This window comes from Acinonyx jubatus, chromosome X (genome assembly GCF_027475565.1).
Source record: "Acinonyx jubatus isolate Ajub_Pintada_27869175 chromosome X, VMU_Ajub_asm_v1.0, whole genome shotgun sequence".
NCBI lineage: Eukaryota > Metazoa > Chordata > Mammalia > Carnivora > Felidae > Acinonyx > Acinonyx jubatus.
The window spans coordinates 15,826,662-15,847,372 of NC_069389.1; the positions used below are offsets into that span (position 1 = coordinate 15,826,662).

Genomic DNA, 20,711 nt, shown 5'->3' on the forward strand with positions numbered 1-20,711 from the left:
TGCTAGGCAATGGAGGTGAGTTTCTGATTCAGCTTTACTTTTCCCACTTCTGCCTAGAAGTATCTCCATCCTTTTTAAAAAAAAAACTTCACAAATAAGTCAGTCAGAGAAGGACAGATATCATGTTTTCACTCATATGTGGATCTTCAGGAACTTAACAGAAGACCAGGGGAGAAGGGAAGGAGGGAAGAAAAGTTACAGAGAGGGAGGGAAGCAGACCACAATAGACTCTTAAATACAGAGAACAAACTGAAGGTAGATGGGGGAGTGGGGGAGAGGGGAAAGTGGGTGATGGGCAGGGAGGAGGGCACTTGTTGGGATGAACACTGGGTGTTGTATGTAAGCCAATTTGACAATAAATTATATTCATAAAAAAAGAAAAAAATACCCTTAGAAGAGAATGAATAAAAAATAAACTTCACCAATGTAGGATTTGTTGGGTAAAATGTGGCCCATATTATGCATCTACGTAAATTATTACAATGTAAATATAATAGTTTTTTCCAAGAGAGAAAAAAAGAAAATGTGGCCTCCTAAATACGTATAGCAGTTTTGTCTGTGATAAGATTATGGGTATATTTTTTAATTGAAATTTATATTGAGATAAATGTAGATCTACATGGACCTATAAGAAATAATACAGAGAGATCCCATATACACTTTACCCAGTTTTCCCCAACCCATAAAATTTTAAAACCAGCAAAACCACTAACAGAACAGTGCCTTTTGAGTTTTGTGAAATCAGTAAGAAAGAAAATGTTACCAGGGGATACTGAACCAGGAATGCCAACTTTTTGTCTCAACTTCTGTAAATATATCTGCAGTAAAGCACTTAACACTCTATACTGAATTCTTTGTTTTTGTGAATCTCTTCTCCAACAGCTGATGAGTTTCCTTAGAGGAGGAACTCTGTCATATTATTATCTTTGTCTCCCCAGTGCCGAGAAGAGCATACCTACCATACAGGGGGGGAAGGGGAGAGGGCAATGGTATGTGACTTACCAAAACAACTTCTCTTTTATAGTCTTATGCATTGGAGAATTCAAATTCTTCTCAGTCAATAAAAAATGCTATGGATAAGATAAACTTTTGTTCAACCTCCACATGCAAGTTAGATGTTTAGTTCCTAAAAAACATATTCTACTTGTTACTCATTCATTAAACTAATATTTAATGAGTTCTTACTGTGTGCCAAGTAGGATGTTGGGAACTGGGGATACTATGGTGAACGAGACAGACACAGTTCCTGTCCTTATATTATACTCGAAATTATACAGCAAGCCTTTCTTTTTAGGCTTTAAATCTTATGCACTCAATATTTTCCGAATACACCCACATTACAAATAGGTGTTTTGCAAATAACATGCTTTGCATATTGAGATGATAACAAAAGTATATCCAAACATGCCTAAAGAGGAAATCAGTTGTGGAATGATCAATGTCAAGTCAACTGCCTTAGCCTTATGTGCCACAATAAATGTAGCCAGAGAATTAATGCTGCTTACTGAGCTACATTTCCATGTTTAATGTCCAGTTTCCATATCAGACTGTTTGGACCACAAAGGCAGGCTCCACGTGTCTTGTTCTCTTGTTCATTGCTATAATTTTAGCATGGGACCTGTGCAATAAACATGTGTTGATCAAATAGTTAACCTAACACAATATAAAGCTGTCATACTACTGTGCACATGTATTTCTTTCTTACCATAAGTGGAATGTTCAGTATGTTTGGAAAACCTGACTTACAGAGACAGTACACAGCATTAAGACAGGACATCGACCTAAATTTATTACCCAATTTTAATGCAAGTACTCTCGCCCCCACTTACTGCTGACCCACTAAGGAAATGGCTGCCCTATCTTACAAAGATATGTAAAAAAAAAAATTAAATGTTTGTAGCAAGATTTTTCACATCCAGTCATGAGAAATCAAGTTCTTACCAGATTTTGATTTTAAAAGTTCTGCCTTTGTAAGTGCCGAACTATTTTAAATATCAACAGGTCCTACTCAGGGCTGTAATTCTCATATGAAATTAAAATAATGTTCTCACAAACTGGCAAGTAACTTCTTCGAGCAGGAGGAGCAACAGTTTTTTATTTTATTACAAATAAGCAGTTCACAGAAATTTAACGGGGAATGTGTATGTACTATTAAGCAGAACACAGAAAACATAAAGAAATAAGGTACCGGGACTTAAAATATTATTTAAAATCCCATCAATTTTACCTTATGATAGTACGTACTCAATACAACTGAACTGAAAATAAACACTTTATGTGTTTGCAAAATGTATAATGCTGTAGTAGTAAAGTACAATTTCCAAATATGAAATTTTGTCTGTCAGATTTTTAAAAAGCCTTTAAAAACAGGATATGCACAAGCTTGCCCTGAGGGGAAAATAAGATGGAACAGAGATTACAAAATCTTTACATATTTTCCACAATAGCATTTTGAAATTGGAAAGAGCAGATAGTTGTGGAAAAAACTGAATGAACCAATTACTAAAAATTCAGTGCACTCATAACTACCTGATGGAAATTTTGAAGCACCTTTTCTCTTGCCTTCTTATATCATAATATGAAATGTATAAATCATATAGGCCTTGATCTTCAGAAACTTAAGAAAACTTCAAGTTATAAGCCAAACTATCATCAGAAAAAAGAAAAACTGGTATAAAATTTGCTACCATAAGGCCACTGTTTAAAGTTCTTTCATGTACAGACACTATACAATTCAGATACTTTTTTTTTGTTTTTATTACATAAGCAAAACTTTCAACATATAAACATCTGGATGTAACTCAGTTAAGTTCTCTATGAAACCATGCTCAGAGAAAAACACATCAACAAATAATGCCCTTGTAAGACTTTTTGCAAAAGAAACTGTAGTTAATACAACTTTTACATTGAATACTGTAATTTAAAAGCAATTGTTAAGTGTAAAAAAGTTGCAGCATTCTGCTACAGAAAAATAAAGTTATGTTATCAAGGAAATTACAGTATTAGTGCTTGAGTGCCAATTCTAACTTCTGATAAAAAGAGATGCTCCCGAATACCATCCTGTAGTGTCGTTTCCGTTTGTAACAATTCCAGATTAGACTGGGGTGGCAATGTTTGTATACCCCTATTGAGAGAAAACAAAAGAAATACAAACTTCAAAAGAAGAGTCAACTATAACATCTGAGCTAGTTTTTTTCACATTGCAATTTCCAAGATGTTTTAATTTTTATACCACTTATAGCTTAGACCCCCACAAAGGTATGTGGAACCCCAAAGACGCAAAGTAACAACAGAACACAGCAAAGCAGATACCAAATGATAGGTCAGTAGGACAAAGGAAATATATGACACTCAATATGCTGGTATTAGTAAGTTGATGAAAAGGCATTCTGCTATTTGGGCGAGTTTCCCTGGGGATTGTTAAAAAAAAAAAAAAAAAAGTCAAGACTCAAAACTCTGCCCCTCAGGCACAGAGCCTGATGTGACATACACCCAGTCTCAAACTGGTATTTTATCTTTGTCAATATATGGTATATTTAATTCTAAAACAACACGGACTCTTCTGGCTTGGCTGATAGCAGAGAAAGCTATTGCTGGGGGCGGGGAAGCTTTCTTGCTTTTGGATGGTCATCTACAACATAAAAAGATGTAAGGCTTCCATAAACACAGGAAAAGGAATTCATAACAACAAGACTGTGATTAAAGAGGGTAATGGACATGGCTTCTATACTGTGATGCTATGCAAAATATGAAATTACCAACCACAAACTGGACAGAAGACCATGCAACTAATAAAAGTGCAAAAATGGTAAATGGCATGTTTTCCTGGGACATTTAAAATATTTATTAATACATATATCCTTACCTTTTACTAGGATCTTATATTATTAAAACTGAAAGAAATTTAAAAGTTGATTTATTTTTTGGCATTTACATTAGTATGGCAACATTTAATTCCAAACAAAAACAGTGCTGATAGAAAATTCTTACTCTTCTTTCTGTTTTGGTTAATTGGTGAAATGTTCAAAATACATGCATAGTTTTATTTTTGTCAACATCACTCCTTTAAATAGAGGTATAATTCATCGTGTCCCATTTCTTAATTTTCTATAATAAAAAATCATATACATTGATCTTCAAATAAAATATCTGTTGCCTACTAACAACTTTAAAAGGAAACTCTGACTATAATAATTCTTAAAATTTTTTTCAGCTGAAATATCTTGTTTATAAAAATGTACAATTATTCTGAATCACATTCATCCTTGATGTAGCTTCTTCTACACCCACACCATCTCTCAGCTTGATCCCTCCATTCTTCCAATTATGTGAACAGCTATTTTAAGCAGAATGCTGAACTAGAGATATGAGCACCATGCTCATCTAAGTTTTCCTAGGTCGACACTTGCTATCCCTGCAAATGCTCCCTTATTGGTCTCCCTCCATGTCATCTCGTCCCCAGAACCCTGCATACCCACTGCTCACCAAGCCATCATCCTCAACATCACTTTCTCCTCAGGCTAGCAAGATGTCCTACTATTACTACATCACATCCTCAATATTCTACCCAGCTTTCAAGGCCCTCTATAATTTGCACACTCCCATGTGTATCCAACTGTCTACACTCTACCATCATACATGGATCTTTGGCTGTAGCCCCTTCTATGCCCTGCTCTTGTCTATGACTCAGCTGACCTCCTCTGTAAGAGGAGAGAGTAAAAATCAAAGTGCTTAGCATACTTTCCCTGGCCATTCCTACATACTGATTTTTTCCTCCTCTCTTTAGGCATTTACCATCTGTGAAATTAAGCTCTTCAAAAATATGGTTGTGCGGAAGAGTTAATACAGCATATCTGACTGCTATCCTTCGAAAGGCTACTTACAAGGTTGGCTGTCAGCCAGGAACTTAGGTTCCTTGGCTGTCAGCCAGGAACTTAGATTTTGGTAGGGTTCTCACCACTGATGAGTGTCTAAACTGTGCAAACAATATGGTCTATGCTGAACATCTGCTTTCCTTCTGAGAGTCTGGAATTCGGTATGTAACTGGCCGAGGTGCCTATGTGACCAGCCCTCAATGAAAACCCTGGGCACTGAGTCTCTAACGAGCTTTCCTGGTCGGCAACATTTCACATGTGTTACCACAGCTTGTTCCTGGGGGAATTTTTTTTTTAACGTTTATTTATTTTTGAGACAGAGAGAGACAGAGCATGAATGGGGGAGGGTCAGAGAGACGGAGACACAGAATCTGAAACAGGCTCCAGGCTCTGAGCTGTCAGCACAGAGCCTGACGCGGGGCTCGAACTCATGGACCGCGAGATCATGACATGAGCCGAAGTCGGCCGCCCCACCGACTGAGCCACCCAGGCGCCCCAAGTTGGGGGGGGGGGGGGCGGGAATTAAGCACGTCCCGTGTGACTCCACTGGGAGAGGACTCTTAGAAACTTGCACCTGGTGTCCTCTGGACTTTGCCTGTGTGCCAGTTCCTTCTGCTGATGTGCTGTACAGCCTTCCATTGTAACACATCACAGCTGTGAGTGCCACCATATGCTGAGTCCTAGCAATCACAAAACCTGGGGCTGGTCTTGGGGACCCCTGACACAATGGCTACTACCATTCAGTAACTTTTTCTTTCTTTTAAGTTTATTTGAGAGAGAGCGTGTGTGCGCCAGAAGGGAAGGGGCAGAGAGACAGAGACAGAGAGAGAGAGAGAGAGAGAGAGAGAGAGAGAGAAAGAGAGAGAAAATCCTAAGCAGGCTCCGCATCATCACTGCAGAGCCCGACGTGGGACCCAAACCCAACTGTGAGATCATGACCTGAGTGGAAGTCAAGAGTCAGAAGCTCTGACTGATCCACCCAGGCACCGCTCATTCAATAACTTTTTAGAGCTATAGATGGATGCATGTGAGTGCATGTATGTATATACGATTAGATTTGATTCTATTCCACAGGTGTTTTCTAAAGACAGACTAAATGAAAGGCAAAAGGGGAAGATACAAAGACCAATGAGGTACCCTCTGTCCTCAAGGAGCTGACCATCTACTTGGGGAAACAAGAAGGCAAACAGCAACAAGTGAGAGACGAAATGAAACAAGAGCTAGAGAGGTGGCTTTGGTAAGGCTTTACAGTGGGTCTTAAAAGGAAAGCAGGGTTTAATAAGAAAACGGTGGGGATCAGAAGGCTATTTCTAGGCAAGAGAACAGCAGGAGCAAAGATACAAATACATGAAAACATATTTTACGTTCCAAAAAGCAGAGGTTCCATGAAGAAATGTGGTTACAAAGGTAGCTTGTTAGGACTGAAGCCGGTGAACAAGTCTGGTCTCTTCTCTTGTAGGCAACAGAATCGTTGCAGAGTTTGCATAAGAGTGACATGATTCAGGCTGTGTCTTGGGAGAATAACTGTGCTAGTAGTGAAGGCACAGAATAAGCAAATTACAGCAGGCAAGGAAACAAGCTAGAGACTCCAAATATTCCAACGACAGATCAGGAATACATAAGAATGTAGCATACGCTAAAGGTGGCATTTTCAATCAGTGGGAAAAGGACAAATTATTTAATAAGTGGTATCAAAAAACTGACTATCCATTGGAAAAAAATAGATTCTAACCTCACACTGTATCATAAAAATAAATTCTAGAGGGAATAAATATTTATATGTTTTAAAAATTAACCAAAAAACCCCTTAAAGGAAACACCGTAAGGAATTTTTATAAGCATAAGTATGATATGAAATCTAGAAACCATATAAGCACAAACTCAAACAGACTCATGAACATTTACGAATTTTGTAATGTAAAAGCTACCAAAAATAGCTGGCAAACGTAAAATAAATACCAGCAAAATGTATGATAGGTTAATATCCTCAGTAAATTAAGAGTTCTTACAAATCAATAAGAAAAAGTACCATTCCTCAACAGAAACACTGGCAAAGCATAGAAATAAGGAAGCTGAGGGAAGGCATTAATTGGTCAACAGACACCTAAAATATGCTCACATAATTAATAACCAAAGAAAGCCAAATGAGAACTATTTTCTGCTATTAGACTGACAATGGATAATAAAGACTGATAATGTGGAGCACCTGCTAGGGTGTAGTTAAATGGGCCCTTTTATGTAGTTCTGGTCAGAGCATAAATGAGTAAAAAAGGTGGACTATGGCAAGGTACCAAAACGTCAATTTGCCCAGTAGTGTTACCAAAAATAAGAAAACCTGTAAGCTATACCAAAGTCATCAACAGAGGCTTGGTTAAGTAAGTCAGCAATTATCAAGCTAGGGTATACCTACCCTTAGGGACATATGAAGACTTTCCAAGGAGCATGTGGGTACAGATAGTTTGGGAAGAATTACTTTCTAGATCTTCAACTTCCCAATGTTCACTTTCCAAAATTAATCTACCTGCACAAGTGGTTAGGGCTGGTCCCTCACCCTCCACTTTGTACAAGAAAGATACAAGTTCTCATCCTGAATCTTCCTACTTTGCATTACCTGGGGATCCCCCAAAACAGGGCAGTTGGAGATGTTGCTGATGGTGTCAAGAAAATGAACCCACCCTAACAGCTACTAATAAATAGCATACTTCTGCAAGTCACATGGCTTCCACTTCTTTGCCTTTGTTTAATAAAATTGAAGGAGGACAAAAGAACATTCAAAACAGTTTTTGATGACAGATCACTAGGTGATTTTTTGGCCTATAATTCAGAGTGAGTCCAAAGAATCAAGTGGCGTTGCTATAATAAAAGTCTTCATTCTCATCTATAGAATCATATTAACAAGGTTTCTCAGGACTTACATCAACAAAAAGAAAAAAGAGAGTTAGAATGGATACCTAAAACACTACGTTATTCTACTAGCAATAAGTAGTATTTATATATGAATACACGGGGGCGCCTAGGTGGCTCAGCCAGTTGAGCATCCAACTCTTGATTTCAGCTCAGGTCATGATCCCAGGGTCATGGGATCAAGCCCCATGTTGGGCTCAATGCTGAGCATGGAACCTGCTTAAGCTTCTCTCTCTCTTCCCCTCTGCCCCTCCTCCACTTACAGGCACTCTCTTGCTCTCTCTCTCTCTAAAATAAAAATAAATAAATAAAATATGAAGGATATCCAAATTCAAGGGAAAAAATGACTGATATAAAATTTCTCACATTAAAACAGGTGGTTTGCATATTTTAAAAAGTTAATTATGTTAGTTATCACATTTATGTGGTGTGCAGAGTCCATGGAAGAGCTTTAAAAGAACAATGTAACAGTTTGCCCCAGGTCATGATCTCACAGTTCATGGGATCGAGCCCCGGGCTGGGCTCTATGCTGACAGTGTGGATTCTCTCTCTCTCCCTCTCTCTCTCCCTCTCTCTGCTCCTCCCCTGCTCATGTGCGCTCTCTCTCTCAAAATAAATAAGTAGACATAAAAAAATAAAATAAAATGAACGAAGTAATGAATGAATGACAGAAAGACTTGCAATGGCTGAAGCTGGAAGGGGAACCAGGAACCGTGTCTGGTTGGCTGGCTAGCTGTCAGAAGAAACCAGTGGTCTGGGGAGGAGAGTGAATTTGATTTTATTTTCAACAGTGCCACTGAGATATAAACCACACACCATACACTTCACCCATTTAACTGTACAATTCAATGGTTCTTTAGTATATTCACAGAGTTGTGCCACCATCAGTCACTACCATCAGTGTTAAGAGTATCTTCTCACCCACAAAGACTCCCCATACCTGTTAGCAGGCACACACACACACACCTCCATTCTTCCTTAACCCCCCAGTCTCTGGCAACCACTAATCTACTTTCTCTATGGCTCAGTGTATTCTGTGTATCTCACGTAGATGGAATCACACAATATGAGGTCTTTTGTGACTGACTTCTGTCACTTAGCATCATGTTTTTAAGGGTCACCCATGCTGTAGTTTGTGCCAGTGAAAGTTTGATTTTGACCATGCTGAACTGGAGGTGCCCTCAAGAGGCACCTTGGAGGCAGCTGGACTTCTGGGGCTCTAGAGAGTGATGAGGGATAAAGTCATCACCAGAGGTAACAGCTGGAACCCTGGGAAGAGGTGAGGACAGTCAAGGCAAGTAGAAGGAATAAACAAAGAGAAGAAAGAATAGAATGCTAGAGAATGCTTATATTTTTTTAAGGATGCATAGAAGAAGGGAAACCACCAAATAAGACAAAGAAGTCATAGAGAGAGATAGTGAAACTGGAGGCTCCAGAGGTCACAAATGTCTGAGGGTGATGATGGCACACTTCAGGTCCAGGGACACAGTGGGTGTAGAACGGATTCTTGGTGATCTACCTGATCTTGGCTCCCATTCTGTCTTTGCACCCCATGACTTTCAAGGGTTTCTTCAACCCCAAGAGCCACAGATCCCAGTCTCTAACTTCCTTCTTGCAGTGTCTTTACAATCTCTCCCTTCTCCCTTTCCTATCCACGGGCCGAGTGCTGGTAGGCACCTCGCTGACAGGCACCCCGAGGACTGCTAAAGAGGTCCAGGTCTCCCTGACTAAACACTCAACCGCTAGCATTTTTTCAGAGCCAATATTCTCAGAAGTGGCTTCATGAATTTTTACTACGTTCTTTGTCCTACTCCCCCAAGAATTTCTGGAAACTTTGTGATGAGCAGAGGATCTTTAAAGGGGGGCATTTGTGAATGGCTGTGAACAGACCAGCCTTACTCCAGGTGGTAACAGACATTCCTCCCACCCCCTCATCGTCTAGCCCAGGCACAGAATCTGAGAGAAAGGAGACACGATAAAAGACAATGTAGGTGCCAGAATGGGATTAATAATGATAAACACCAGATAAATTAGGAGGAAGCATTTCAGTTCTGTACTTCTTAATACTGCTTGGGAATCCTGCTATTTTGTAGGCAGCTGGGGGGCCACAATCAGTCTTGTGAAGTGGGACAAGAAGAAATATTAGGAGCACATCTAGGATCTCCCCCACTCCTTCCTGAGACCGTTTGGTGTTGGAGAGAGGAAGCACGTGAATGATGGCACAGTGACTGGACCGCACTACAGATGAGCACCACAAGACTTCCAAGTCAGGAATGATCAGCCCAGGCATTTCACCACAGCTAGGGAGGGAGCAGTCCAGACAAGGTCAGTCTGAACCTTCCTGGTAGACTGTCAGGCATGTATGGGTGTGTAGGTTCAGATCTGGTTTCAGGCTAGAGCAGCCCCAGGGCACCTAGATTAATTAACTGGTGATGAACCTTTAATTCATCTAGGTGGTGATCTAATAACAATAAAAAGAATGAATTCTCTTTTAGGGCAAAAAGCAAAAAAAAAAGTGGTGTACAGATGGTGCCCAGACTACGGCTTCTTTCCAGGACAGGACCTTCAAAGTTCCCTCCGAAGCAGAAGCTTGAGATGAAAAGTGATATAAGTGGTACCTCACATTCAGTAAGTCCATTGGAGCAAAAGTGGCCCTAATCGAAGGGAAAGCGGAAGCAAGCAACACTGGAAAAAACTAAAGACTCCAAGCCTTCACACCTCTTTTCTTTCAGGGCATAAAGGTTGAGGGAAAATGAAGTAATAGGTCTAAGTCATCAGTTTACACACATGGAATGGGGTTTCAGAGCAGCACAATACTACTGGGACAGCCCAAAGGCCAGGTAAGCCTTAAGTGCCTTAGTTCAGACCGTGGCAGAAACAGAGAAGGTGCAATGCCTCATTCCTTATCCTAAAGGGTAGGAGAATGTGGAACTCAATTGTTAAGTAGGATGCTAATCGTATGGTATGTACCTCATTTCATGCCATACTTGGAGAGCTGGGCTGTTCAAACACAAATCTACAAAACAGCCTGTTTATGCCTCGCTTGTAGGTACTGACAGTAGCCAGAATGTAAAAGCCCATGTCAAAGCTACAATACAAAGACAAAGTAGCATCCAGAAGGACAGGCGCAAGAAAAAGAGCCGTAGACAGTGAATGTCACAAAATGCAGTGTGTTGGGACTACTTCTAAAGCCCTCAGATGGCAGTGAAAGACAAAGGAGGGCAGGCTAGACCTGCACTGGATGTTACCTGTAACTGCTACATTTTAGAGGACATAAAACGCCTAGCCCCTAAAGACTAGAGACTCATAGCAGCTTGTGGCCTCCTCTAGGACACACTTCTTAGGTCCTCAGATGAAGGCTTGATGTCTGGTTTCTATTTGCTGTTAAGGGAGGCTGGTGGTCGATGTGGTCTGGAAGAACTGGGTGGTCAATAGGAAGTTGGCACGGTGAGGCTAAGAAAAGAATGACTAAACAGCACAAGTTCAATGAGCACATAGAAACTGCAGGCTGAGGCAGATGGTCAAGCCCTCAGGAGTCCCGAGTCATCTAAAAACTAGAGGTAAAAATGGAGTCAGAGGAGGCTAACAGAGAGCCAACAGAAAAGAACACACAACATGTACCCGAATCCCAACCTTGCAACTGAGGAAAAGGCTTGCCTCAACCTTCTTCCTTGAGTGGAAATCAATGACTTGCTTCCCCGTCAACAGCCAGGCTGCCATCTGTGAATGAGGACAAATGCCTAGAAGATCTGTTGCAAAGAAACTTGCCACACGAGTCAGGAAGAAAAGCAGCACCTCGGCCTAACAGTAGGGAAGCGTACAAGAGGGGAAATGTGTCCAGTTACACTCATGTTCTCAAGGAACAGATGGCTTTCATAACCTCAGTGACATCAAGAGTGACACGCATGGTGAAATGCGAAACTTCACCTAAGGTATCCAGTTGAAATCGGGGGGTGGGCGGTGAGAGAAGTTACAGAAAGTATTATAGTTAATGCTAAAGCTTAAAAAAACACAAACGGGGGGGCGCCTGGGTGGCTCAGTTGGTTGAGCATCTGAATTTGGCTCAGGTCATGATCTCACGGCTCGTGAGTTCGAGCCCCGCGTCGGGCTCTGTGCTAACGGCTCAGAGCCTGGAGCCTGCTTCCGATTCTGTGTCTCCCTCTCTCTCTGCCCCTAACCCACTCGCATTCTGTCTCTCTCAAAAATAAATAAACATTAAAAAAAATTTGTTAAAATAAATAAATTAAAAAAGCCCACACAAACGGTTGTCAATTCCGTTCTACTAGTCCATCTTCTGAAAAACAAGTTTTACTAAAATCACTACGCAAGCTCAGGGTAAAGGCTTCACAAGTATGAATAATTAAGGAAACACTTATGGTTAGAAAATTTATAAAACCACCGTTGGACTATATGATAGCAACACTGGATACACATACATTTCTCAAAGAAAACACAGCCCCAAGTGAACAAAACTGAGTCAGAAAGTTGGCAAGCATGCCTCACTTAACTGATGTAATGTTATTGCTCTCATTTAAAATATCCAGAAGGTAACTTCATATCATTTTTATGCTGCATTTTGAAATATAAACATGACAAATTTAAGTAAAATCAATCCACACCTAAAAGAACAAAATTCAAATTATCGAGAAACTTTTTATTAACATTAAGAGTTAGCACATGTGGCGATGGTTGCCAGGCATTATGAATGCAATTACTGCCACCGAATTGTACACTTAAAAATGGTTAAAATGGCAAACTTTATATGCATTTTACCACAATAAGAAACACATGAATGGGGGGAGAAGAAGAGTTAGTATATTTTGCAATCGTGTGTCCTTTTCATACAGTCAGTTCAATATCCTTTGGTACTTAGATAATTCACATTGTAGAAGGCTAATACACCTGTTAAACGTTTTTTACCTGAATTTCCATTTCAAACATTAATCACACAACAGAAATTCCAAAGTAAAAAGCTCAAACAGCTGACATATTCACAGCATTTGGGGCATAACAGCAAAAAGCATTTTAACATTAGACAGTCTCACAACTCTATCACCATCACTCTTTGAACTTTTTCTTCAACTATCATGCAATAACATTTGTGAAATCTAGGTTGTAACTTAGGTCAAAATTAAACTAAAAAAAAAACATTTGATCTATTAAACATAGATGATTTAGGAGTTCAAAAGTCACTCTACATTTTTAAAAGATCATAATGCAACTAACCTTTTTCTTCCTCAGTAATTTTTCTCTGAATTTATTAGTGATAAATCCCCTTGGGCCAGCAAATCGTAAACGCTGATATTTAGCTTGAATGTATAAGCTCTTCTGTACTAGGCCTGATTTATAATGGGGCTGGAATCTGCCACCTCTAAAGTTGGTCTGTAAAGAAAAAAAAAATTAAGTGTAAAAACTACAGCTTCCAAATCTATTAGTGTAAGAAATGGGGAAATGTCCGGTACTCTTGATTCTAGGCACCACGTATATTAAAAAGGAAGAGGTTACTGACGGTAATAAAGTATGTTTACCTCAAACTAGCCTCCTAGTTTAGTTTATATAATGATTTTTCTTAATTTACATAAAAGCTATTTTTTTTTAATTTTTTTTCAACGTTTTTTATTTATTTTTGGGACAGAGAGAGACAGAGCGTGAACGGGGGAGGGGCAGAGAGAGAGGGAGACACAGAATCCGAAACAGGCTCCAGGCTCCGAGCCATCAGCCCAGAGCCCGACGCGGGGCTCGAACTCACGGACCGCGAGATCGTGACCTGGCTGAAGTCGGACGCTTAACTGACTGCGCCACCCAGGCGCCCCAAAAGCAATTTTTAAAACTAAGTTAAAAGTTTTGAAATTCTTGGGGCATCTGGGTGGCTCAATTGGTTAAGTGTCCGACGACTTCGGCTCAGGTCATGATCTCACAGTTCGTGAGTTTGAGCCCCGGGTTGGGCTCTGTGCTGACTGCTCAGAGCCTGGCGCCTGCTTCGGATTCTGTGTCTTCCTCTCTCTCTGTCCCTCCCCCGACTCGCACTCTGTCTCTCTCTCAAAAATAAACAAACATAAAAAAATTGAAATTCTTGAAATTTATCATGTAAAAAAGTACCACTTTCAAAACCTTATCTAATGTGCTAAAGTTATCCTTCTGGGGGCACCTGGGTGGCTCAGTCAGTTAAGCGTCCAACTTCAGGTCAGGTCATAATCTCATGGTTCAAGGGTACAAGTCCCACATTGGGCTCTACACTGACAGTGCAGAGCCTGCTTGGGATTTTCTCTCCTTCTCTCTCTGCTTCTCTCTCTCTCTCTCTCTCTCTCTCTGTGACCAAATAAATAAATAAAAACTTTAAAAAAAAAAGCTTCTAGGGGTGTTTGGGTATCTCAGTTAAGCATCCAACTTTGGCTCAGGGCATAATCTCACAGTTCAAGGGTACAAGCCCCACACTGGGCTCTGTGCTGAGAGCTCAGAGCCTGGAGCCTGCTTCAGATTCTGTGTCTCCCTCTCTCTCTGGCCCTCCCTATCTCTTTCTCTCTCAAAAATAAACAAAACATTTAAAAAAGGCTTCTAAAATTATCCTTCTGATTCACAGTGTAATATATCAAATCCCCAATTGGGGGAGGACATTAAGTATCAACATCTATTTAAGAATCAAAAACTCTCTAGGGGCGCCTGGGGGGCTCAGTGGGTTGGGCGTCCAACTCTTGATTTTGGCTCGGGTCATGATCTCACGATTCATAAGACTGAACCCCATGTCAGGCTTGGTGCTGCTTGGGATTCTCTCTTCCTCTCTCTTCCCCTCTCCAGCTTTCTGTCTCTCTTTCTCTCTCTCTCTCTCTCTCATCTCAAAATAAATAAACTTTAAAGAAAAAAAAAATAAAAAAACTCTCTTTATTCCTGTCAGTACCTTCAAAAGTCAATCTTTCTTTACCATAAAAATCCCATTACAGCAAATGTTTTCATGGTAAGAGTTTACACTGAAAAAGACCATTTCCTGATCTGCATACTGCCCAGTATTATAAGACACATAAGAGGACAAGGAATATTTGTTTGATTTCCCTGTGGTGAATGTACAAATGGTATATTATAACAGAATAATTATCAAACCCAAATATAACCCTGTTTCCACAATTAATGAACAAATGGGTATGTTGTGCATAATGAAGCATAATAGTTTATTTAAAAAAGCATTTATGCCAGGCCTATTTTCCAATTATTTTCTTAAGCCTACAGAAAATTCAGGTAAAAAAGAATTATAATGAGACACAACTCTTTCATTAAAACTATCTGCACAAACTTAACATATAAGAGCTAATCTTGAAATTTACACTGTCCGTTTTTACATATCTAACAAAGTGATTACTATCTGGCTCTGAATTAGTCTAACTCCTGTAAAAAAACAAATTTTCATGAAATAGTTCCTTTTCTTAGAAAGGATTACTTCTCTCTATTTTACTGTAAAGAATTATGAACTTCTAAACAATCATGTAACATTACACAGCTTTAAACGATTGGTCAAAAGGTTTTTATTGCATATACTTTGAAAAACATTTAAAAATAATTAACATTTAAGAATTTCCCTTAAGAAGAAAGGGTAACAGGAAATAGGCCTTGAAACAATCTTAGAAAAATACTACAATCAACTATATCTGACCAATGAGAAGAAAAACATGTAGGAAGCCTAGGAAGCACTCATACGGGACAGCCCAGTTATACTGCCTCGAAGTTAAACAGACATCACATTTTCAGGTGGTTTTATGGCTCATTAGTCAAGATACTAAAAGATGGTGTAAAACATGTTTACATATTCTATGGCCACTGCCATAGAATATTTTTGAAAAAACCTAATGTCACCTGTTTTTAGGTACATGAAACACTGGCTAAAAATGTTACCTACACAATGCTTTCAAATTGTGTTACTGCAAATGAAAACAATCTTTGGACGTCTAGAATTATGCCTCTCAACAAGCCAGGCATTGAAAGAGGACCACTCATAACTACCTCCTAGTCTATGGTTTGGGGACAGTTTATACTACCTTTATGCTAATATTAACTTCCTCCGAATGAGCTAACCAGTCTATCAGGTCTGCCTGCTACTTTCACCAAAAAACCTAGATTATTTTCCTTTCTTTCAAGGGGGAGGGGAAAAGACGCTATAGAGTTAAAAATATTAATGATGTACCTATTACATAAGCAGGAAATTTAGTCAAAATGGATTTAAAAGCATGTCAACTTCTGAGAACAAGGAGAGAAATACAGCACTTCACACTATAATTCTTATTCCATATATCTGTGTGATGAGGTGTTTTGAATAATCAAACAATCACATTAGACATAGCTGTACAAATCATTAGAATGTGATGAAATAGGCTTGAACAAAGTTTGCTGGACCAGAATCTTTCTGAGATGATGCAGAAGGCCTCTGAGGGTTGTACACCTATGGGCAGGATTTTTCAGTCTGTGAACCTTGGAGAAGGTTCACAGAGCTATGCATTTACACCTTAGAGGTAAAGGGGCAGGCGTAAAGGAAAGGTCTTGAACCTTGTCTGCCTCCTCATCTAGAGCCACTTCATCTGTGTCTGTTTTATGCATTTGTGCTTTCCATATAATATTTGAAAAAGGATTCCACTGGTAAAAAAAAAAAAATTGAAAATCAAGTTCCGAGGAAAAAGGTTACCATTAAACTGATTACAGTTAACTATAAATGTATGTCCAGGAATCTTAGTGTATAGTCACTATTTGAAATATCACAAAAGCAGCTTTTAATTTACTAACACTTAGAACATTATGTTCAAAGCATAAACCCAAAGCTAGAATTAAATGGAAAATAACACTTAATACCTTAAATGGTCTTCTAAAGCTTGTTGTGTTTTGACGGTTTCCCTCAGCTCCAAAGGGTTTGTGAGTAATGACGTCTTTTTCCTGCATGGTATAATTCTGCATGAAAAAAGCAGGAGTATGGGTTAATATACTTTAAAGTTTATTTTTAAAATTTCATCTTACCACTTAAAAAATACGAGTTTTGGGGGTGCCTGGGTGGCTCAATTGGTTAAGTGTCCAACTCTTGACTTTTGTTCAGGTCATGATCTCAAGATTTGTAAGATGGAGGCCTGCATAGAGCTCTGTGCTAACAGCTTGGAACCTGCTTGGGGTGCTCTCTCTCTCTCTGTCCCTCCACTGCTCACTTTTTGTCTCTCTCTCAACAAAAAAAAAGCATTAAAAAAAATTCAAGCTTTGGGCAGAGGACTTGAATGCACATTTTTCCAAAGAAGACATCCAGATGGCAAACAGACACATGAAATGATACTCAACATCACTCATCATTAGCGAAATGCAATACAAAACTACAATGATCTATCATATCACACCTGTCAGACTGGCTAACATTAACAACACAAGAAACAACAAGTGTTGGCAAGGATATGGAGAAAAAGGAACCCTCGTGCACTGTTTGTGGGAATGTAAATTGGTGTAGTCACTGTGTAAAACAGTATGGAGATTCCTCCAAAAATGAAAAATAGAAATACCATATAATCTAGTGATTCCAACACTAGGTATTTACCCAAAGAAAATGAAAATACTAGTTCAAAAAGAGATACATGCACCCTAGTTTACTATAGCGTTATTTACAATAGCCAAGAGATGGAAGCAACCTAAGTGTCCATTGATAGGTGAGTGGATAAAGAAATGTGGTCTATACGATGGAATATTACGTGGCCATAAAAAAGAATGAGATCTTGCCATTTGTGACAACATGGATGGACTTAGAGGGTATGATAATAAGTGAAATGAGTCAGAGAGAGAGATAAATACCTTATGATTTCACTTATATGTGGAATATAAAGAAATGAATAAACAAAAAAAAGCAGAAAAAGACCCATGGAAACAGAGAACAAACTGATGGCTGCTAGAGGAGAGGGGGTGAGGAGATAGGCAAAATGGATGAAAGGGAATGGGAGATACAGGCTTCCACTTATGGAATGAGTAAGTCACAGAGATGACTGTGCATAGGGAATATTGTCAATGGTATGCCAATAATGTTGTATGGGGACAGATGGTGGCTACACTTTTGAACATAGCATAACATACAGATTTGTTGAATTACTGTGTTGTCCACCTGAAACTAATTTAACACTATGTCAACATACTTTGATAAAAATATTTTTAAAAATTTTTAAATAAAAAACATGTTTTTTAAATGAAGATTTAAAATATTTATTTATATTTGAGAGAGAGAGAGAGAGAAAGAAGGAGAGAGAGAGAGGGCACAAGCAGGGGAGGGGCAGAGAGAGGGAGACAGAATCTGAAGCAGGCTCCAGGCTCTGAACTGTCAGCACAGAGGCCGATGCCGGGCTCGAACACACAAGCTGTGAGATCGTGACCTGAGCTGAAGTTGGATGCTCAACGAACTGAGCCACCCAGGTGCCCCCAAAACACACATTTTAAATGTATAGGATTGAGAACACAAAACATGTAGCACATACCTTAGCTGTAGGAACATATACATATCTTCCTTCACATAACCATAACCCATGCTAGCCTGTGAGGGCCTAGTTTAATTTATGAATGTGAGAACAATTTAAAAAATACTCCTATATAACACAAGGCATAACTTTTAGAAAAATGGCCATACGTTTAGTATTTATTCAGGCATCCAGAAGAGAACCAAATCCATTATTATCTGGAGTTGCTACAGAGTTCCCACTGCCTAAGAAGAAAACAATGGGGCCCATTCTGAAGTTTCTTTTTTTCCAAAATCAAGTCTTATAACCTTCTTTTAAAAGCAATTTTTTTAATGCTTATTTATTTTTGAGAGAGAGAGAGAGCGCGCATGCGCGCGCGCGCTAGTGGGGTAGGGGCAGAGAGAGAGGGAGACACAGAATCGGAAGCAGGCTCCAGGGTCTGAGCTGTCAGCATAGAGCCCGACATGGGGCTTGAACTCACAAACAGTGAGAAAATGACCTGAGCTGAAGTCCGACGCTCAACCGACTGAGCCACCCAGGAGCCCCAAGTCTTATAACCTTCTATTTATTCCATTGGCTATTCCATTTGCTGTACTTCTCACAAATCTTCCTCTTTCACACCTTTATCTCTTCCTCCAGTTTCATATAAAACTCTTTTCACAGTAGTCATCATGAATTTATATCAAGTCTATAAATTTGAATAAGTGCATAATCATACATATAATGAGATGAGACTTTGGGGGGACCCTGGTAGGGAGGGGTGTATTTTGCAAGTGAAAGGATGTGAATCATTGGGGCTCAGCAGAAGGACCGTACCAAACAGCTTCTGATCAGGCTCCCAATGCTCCCCACCTTCTAGTATCCAGGCCCCTATGCCATTCCCTTCCTTTGAGTGTGAGCTGGACCTAGTGACTTGTGTCTTACAAATGGTCGTATGACAGAAGTGACAGAACATCACTTCTGAGATTACATCACAAACAGACTCTGGCTTCCAACTTCCTAGCTATCGCTTGCTCTCATTTCAAAAGCCAGCTGACATTTTTTAAAAATGTTTATTTACTTTTGAGAGAGAGAGAGAGAGAGAGAGAGAGAGAGAGAGAGAATGCAAGTTGGCGAAGGGCAGAGACAGAAGGAGATGCAGAATCCGAAGCAGGCTCCAGGCTCCGAGCTGTCAGCACAGAGCCCGATGTGGGGCTCAAACCCACAGACCATGAGATCATGACCTGAGCCGAAGTCAGACGCTTAACCGACTGAGCCACTCAGGCGTCCCATTCATCTGACATTTTTTAAACTGCCTTATGAAGAGGCAAATCTTTAGAGACAGAAAACAGATGAGTGGTCAACCAGGGGTGGGAACAGGGAATAACTAAAAAAGCACGAGGGCTATTTCTGGGGTCATGAAATGTTATAAAACTGGATTATGGTGATGGTTACACATCTTGGTAAATTTATAAAAAAAAACCATTAAATTTTATACCTAAAATGGGTGAAAGTTTTATGGTATGTAAATTATACCTTAATAAAGTTGTACCCAAAAAATCTTGAGAAAGCTAGTACTATAATAAATGCAATAAAATCCTACTAAATCAGAGATAACTATTTCTTCTCTCATAATAAGTATAAGATTCAGAAGAACACTAACAATGAACAACAGAATTGTAACACGTACTCAATGAACAGTTAGAAACATGGAAAAATACTGGTGGTCTCTATATATACACATATATGTGAGGAGAATGGAGTGTACCAAAATGAAAAATTCGGAGCTGCATTCTTACCATGTGCGGTTTCTGAATAAATTTTCTAAAATTTGATTTTGTAAAACCTATAGGTTTTTGGAATTCATCAACATGAATATTCTTCAACCCTGAAAAACTGGAATGCTCATCATTCCTAATAAAATGAAAGAGAGAAAATAACGTTTTATTAGTTTACCTTTATCTAACAAATAAAAAAGAGAAATTAAATTGCCCCCTTCAGAGACAATCAAAGCAGCAAAACAGTTAAAAAGAAACAAAACAAGAAAACAAAACAAACCAAAAAAACACTCAAAGACTCCAAGATCTATCACTACTAAAATTACAAATGATAGTTATCAGGGCTAAAACCTTTATTTTTCAACAAACATTATTGAGCTAAGTTGAAAGTCAGCAATAGGGGGAAACAGTATTCCTTAACCAAGGTTCTCACTCTGGGGTCCAAGGACAGGTGTCCTAGGGGTTGTCATCCCCTGAAACCATACGTAGAATGTGTGTTTTCTGAGGGACGATAACCACTGCTCTTGAGACTCTGGCAGGACTGGACGCCCCCTTCCTGAAAGGCTCTTATTCATGAAAGCACCAGAGACAAAGAGTGTGACTGGCTCGGGTCCCCTATTGGCAGAGCTGAGACTTCTGACACTGCTGGGCCACAGAAGCGAAGGACAGCTCCCTTCTCCTGTCGTCACCATGTCCAGAGGCCACCAAAGCCTCTTCTCAGGCTG

The 20,711-nt window shown here is 39.5% G+C and overlaps 1 protein-coding gene across 10 annotated transcripts in view; it reads right to left on the reverse strand.

Annotated features, from left to right (window-relative positions):
* Nucleotides 1-2,074: 2,074 nt before the first annotated feature.
* Nucleotides 2,075-20,711, reverse strand: part of BCLAF3 (BCLAF1 and THRAP3 family member 3) — a 56,623-nt gene continuing 37,986 nt past the window's right edge. For 7 of the 10 annotated variants that reach the window (XM_053202143.1, XM_053202141.1, XM_053202139.1 and 4 more), the window contains 4 exons: nt 20,008-20,122; nt 16,608-16,703; nt 13,005-13,160; nt 9,486-11,498 (listed from right to left, as the gene is read on the reverse strand). In XM_053202143.1, coding sequence (XP_053058118.1) covers nt 11,361-11,498; nt 13,005-13,160; nt 16,608-16,703; nt 20,008-20,122 — 505 coding nt within the window. In that variant the 3' untranslated portion in view covers nt 9,486-11,360. Of the gene's footprint in view, nt 3,894-9,485; nt 11,499-13,004; nt 13,161-16,607; nt 16,704-20,007; nt 20,123-20,711 lie in introns of those variants that run through there. The other 3 variants (XM_027054710.2, XM_015085035.3, XM_053202146.1) reach the window with 3 other exon arrangements.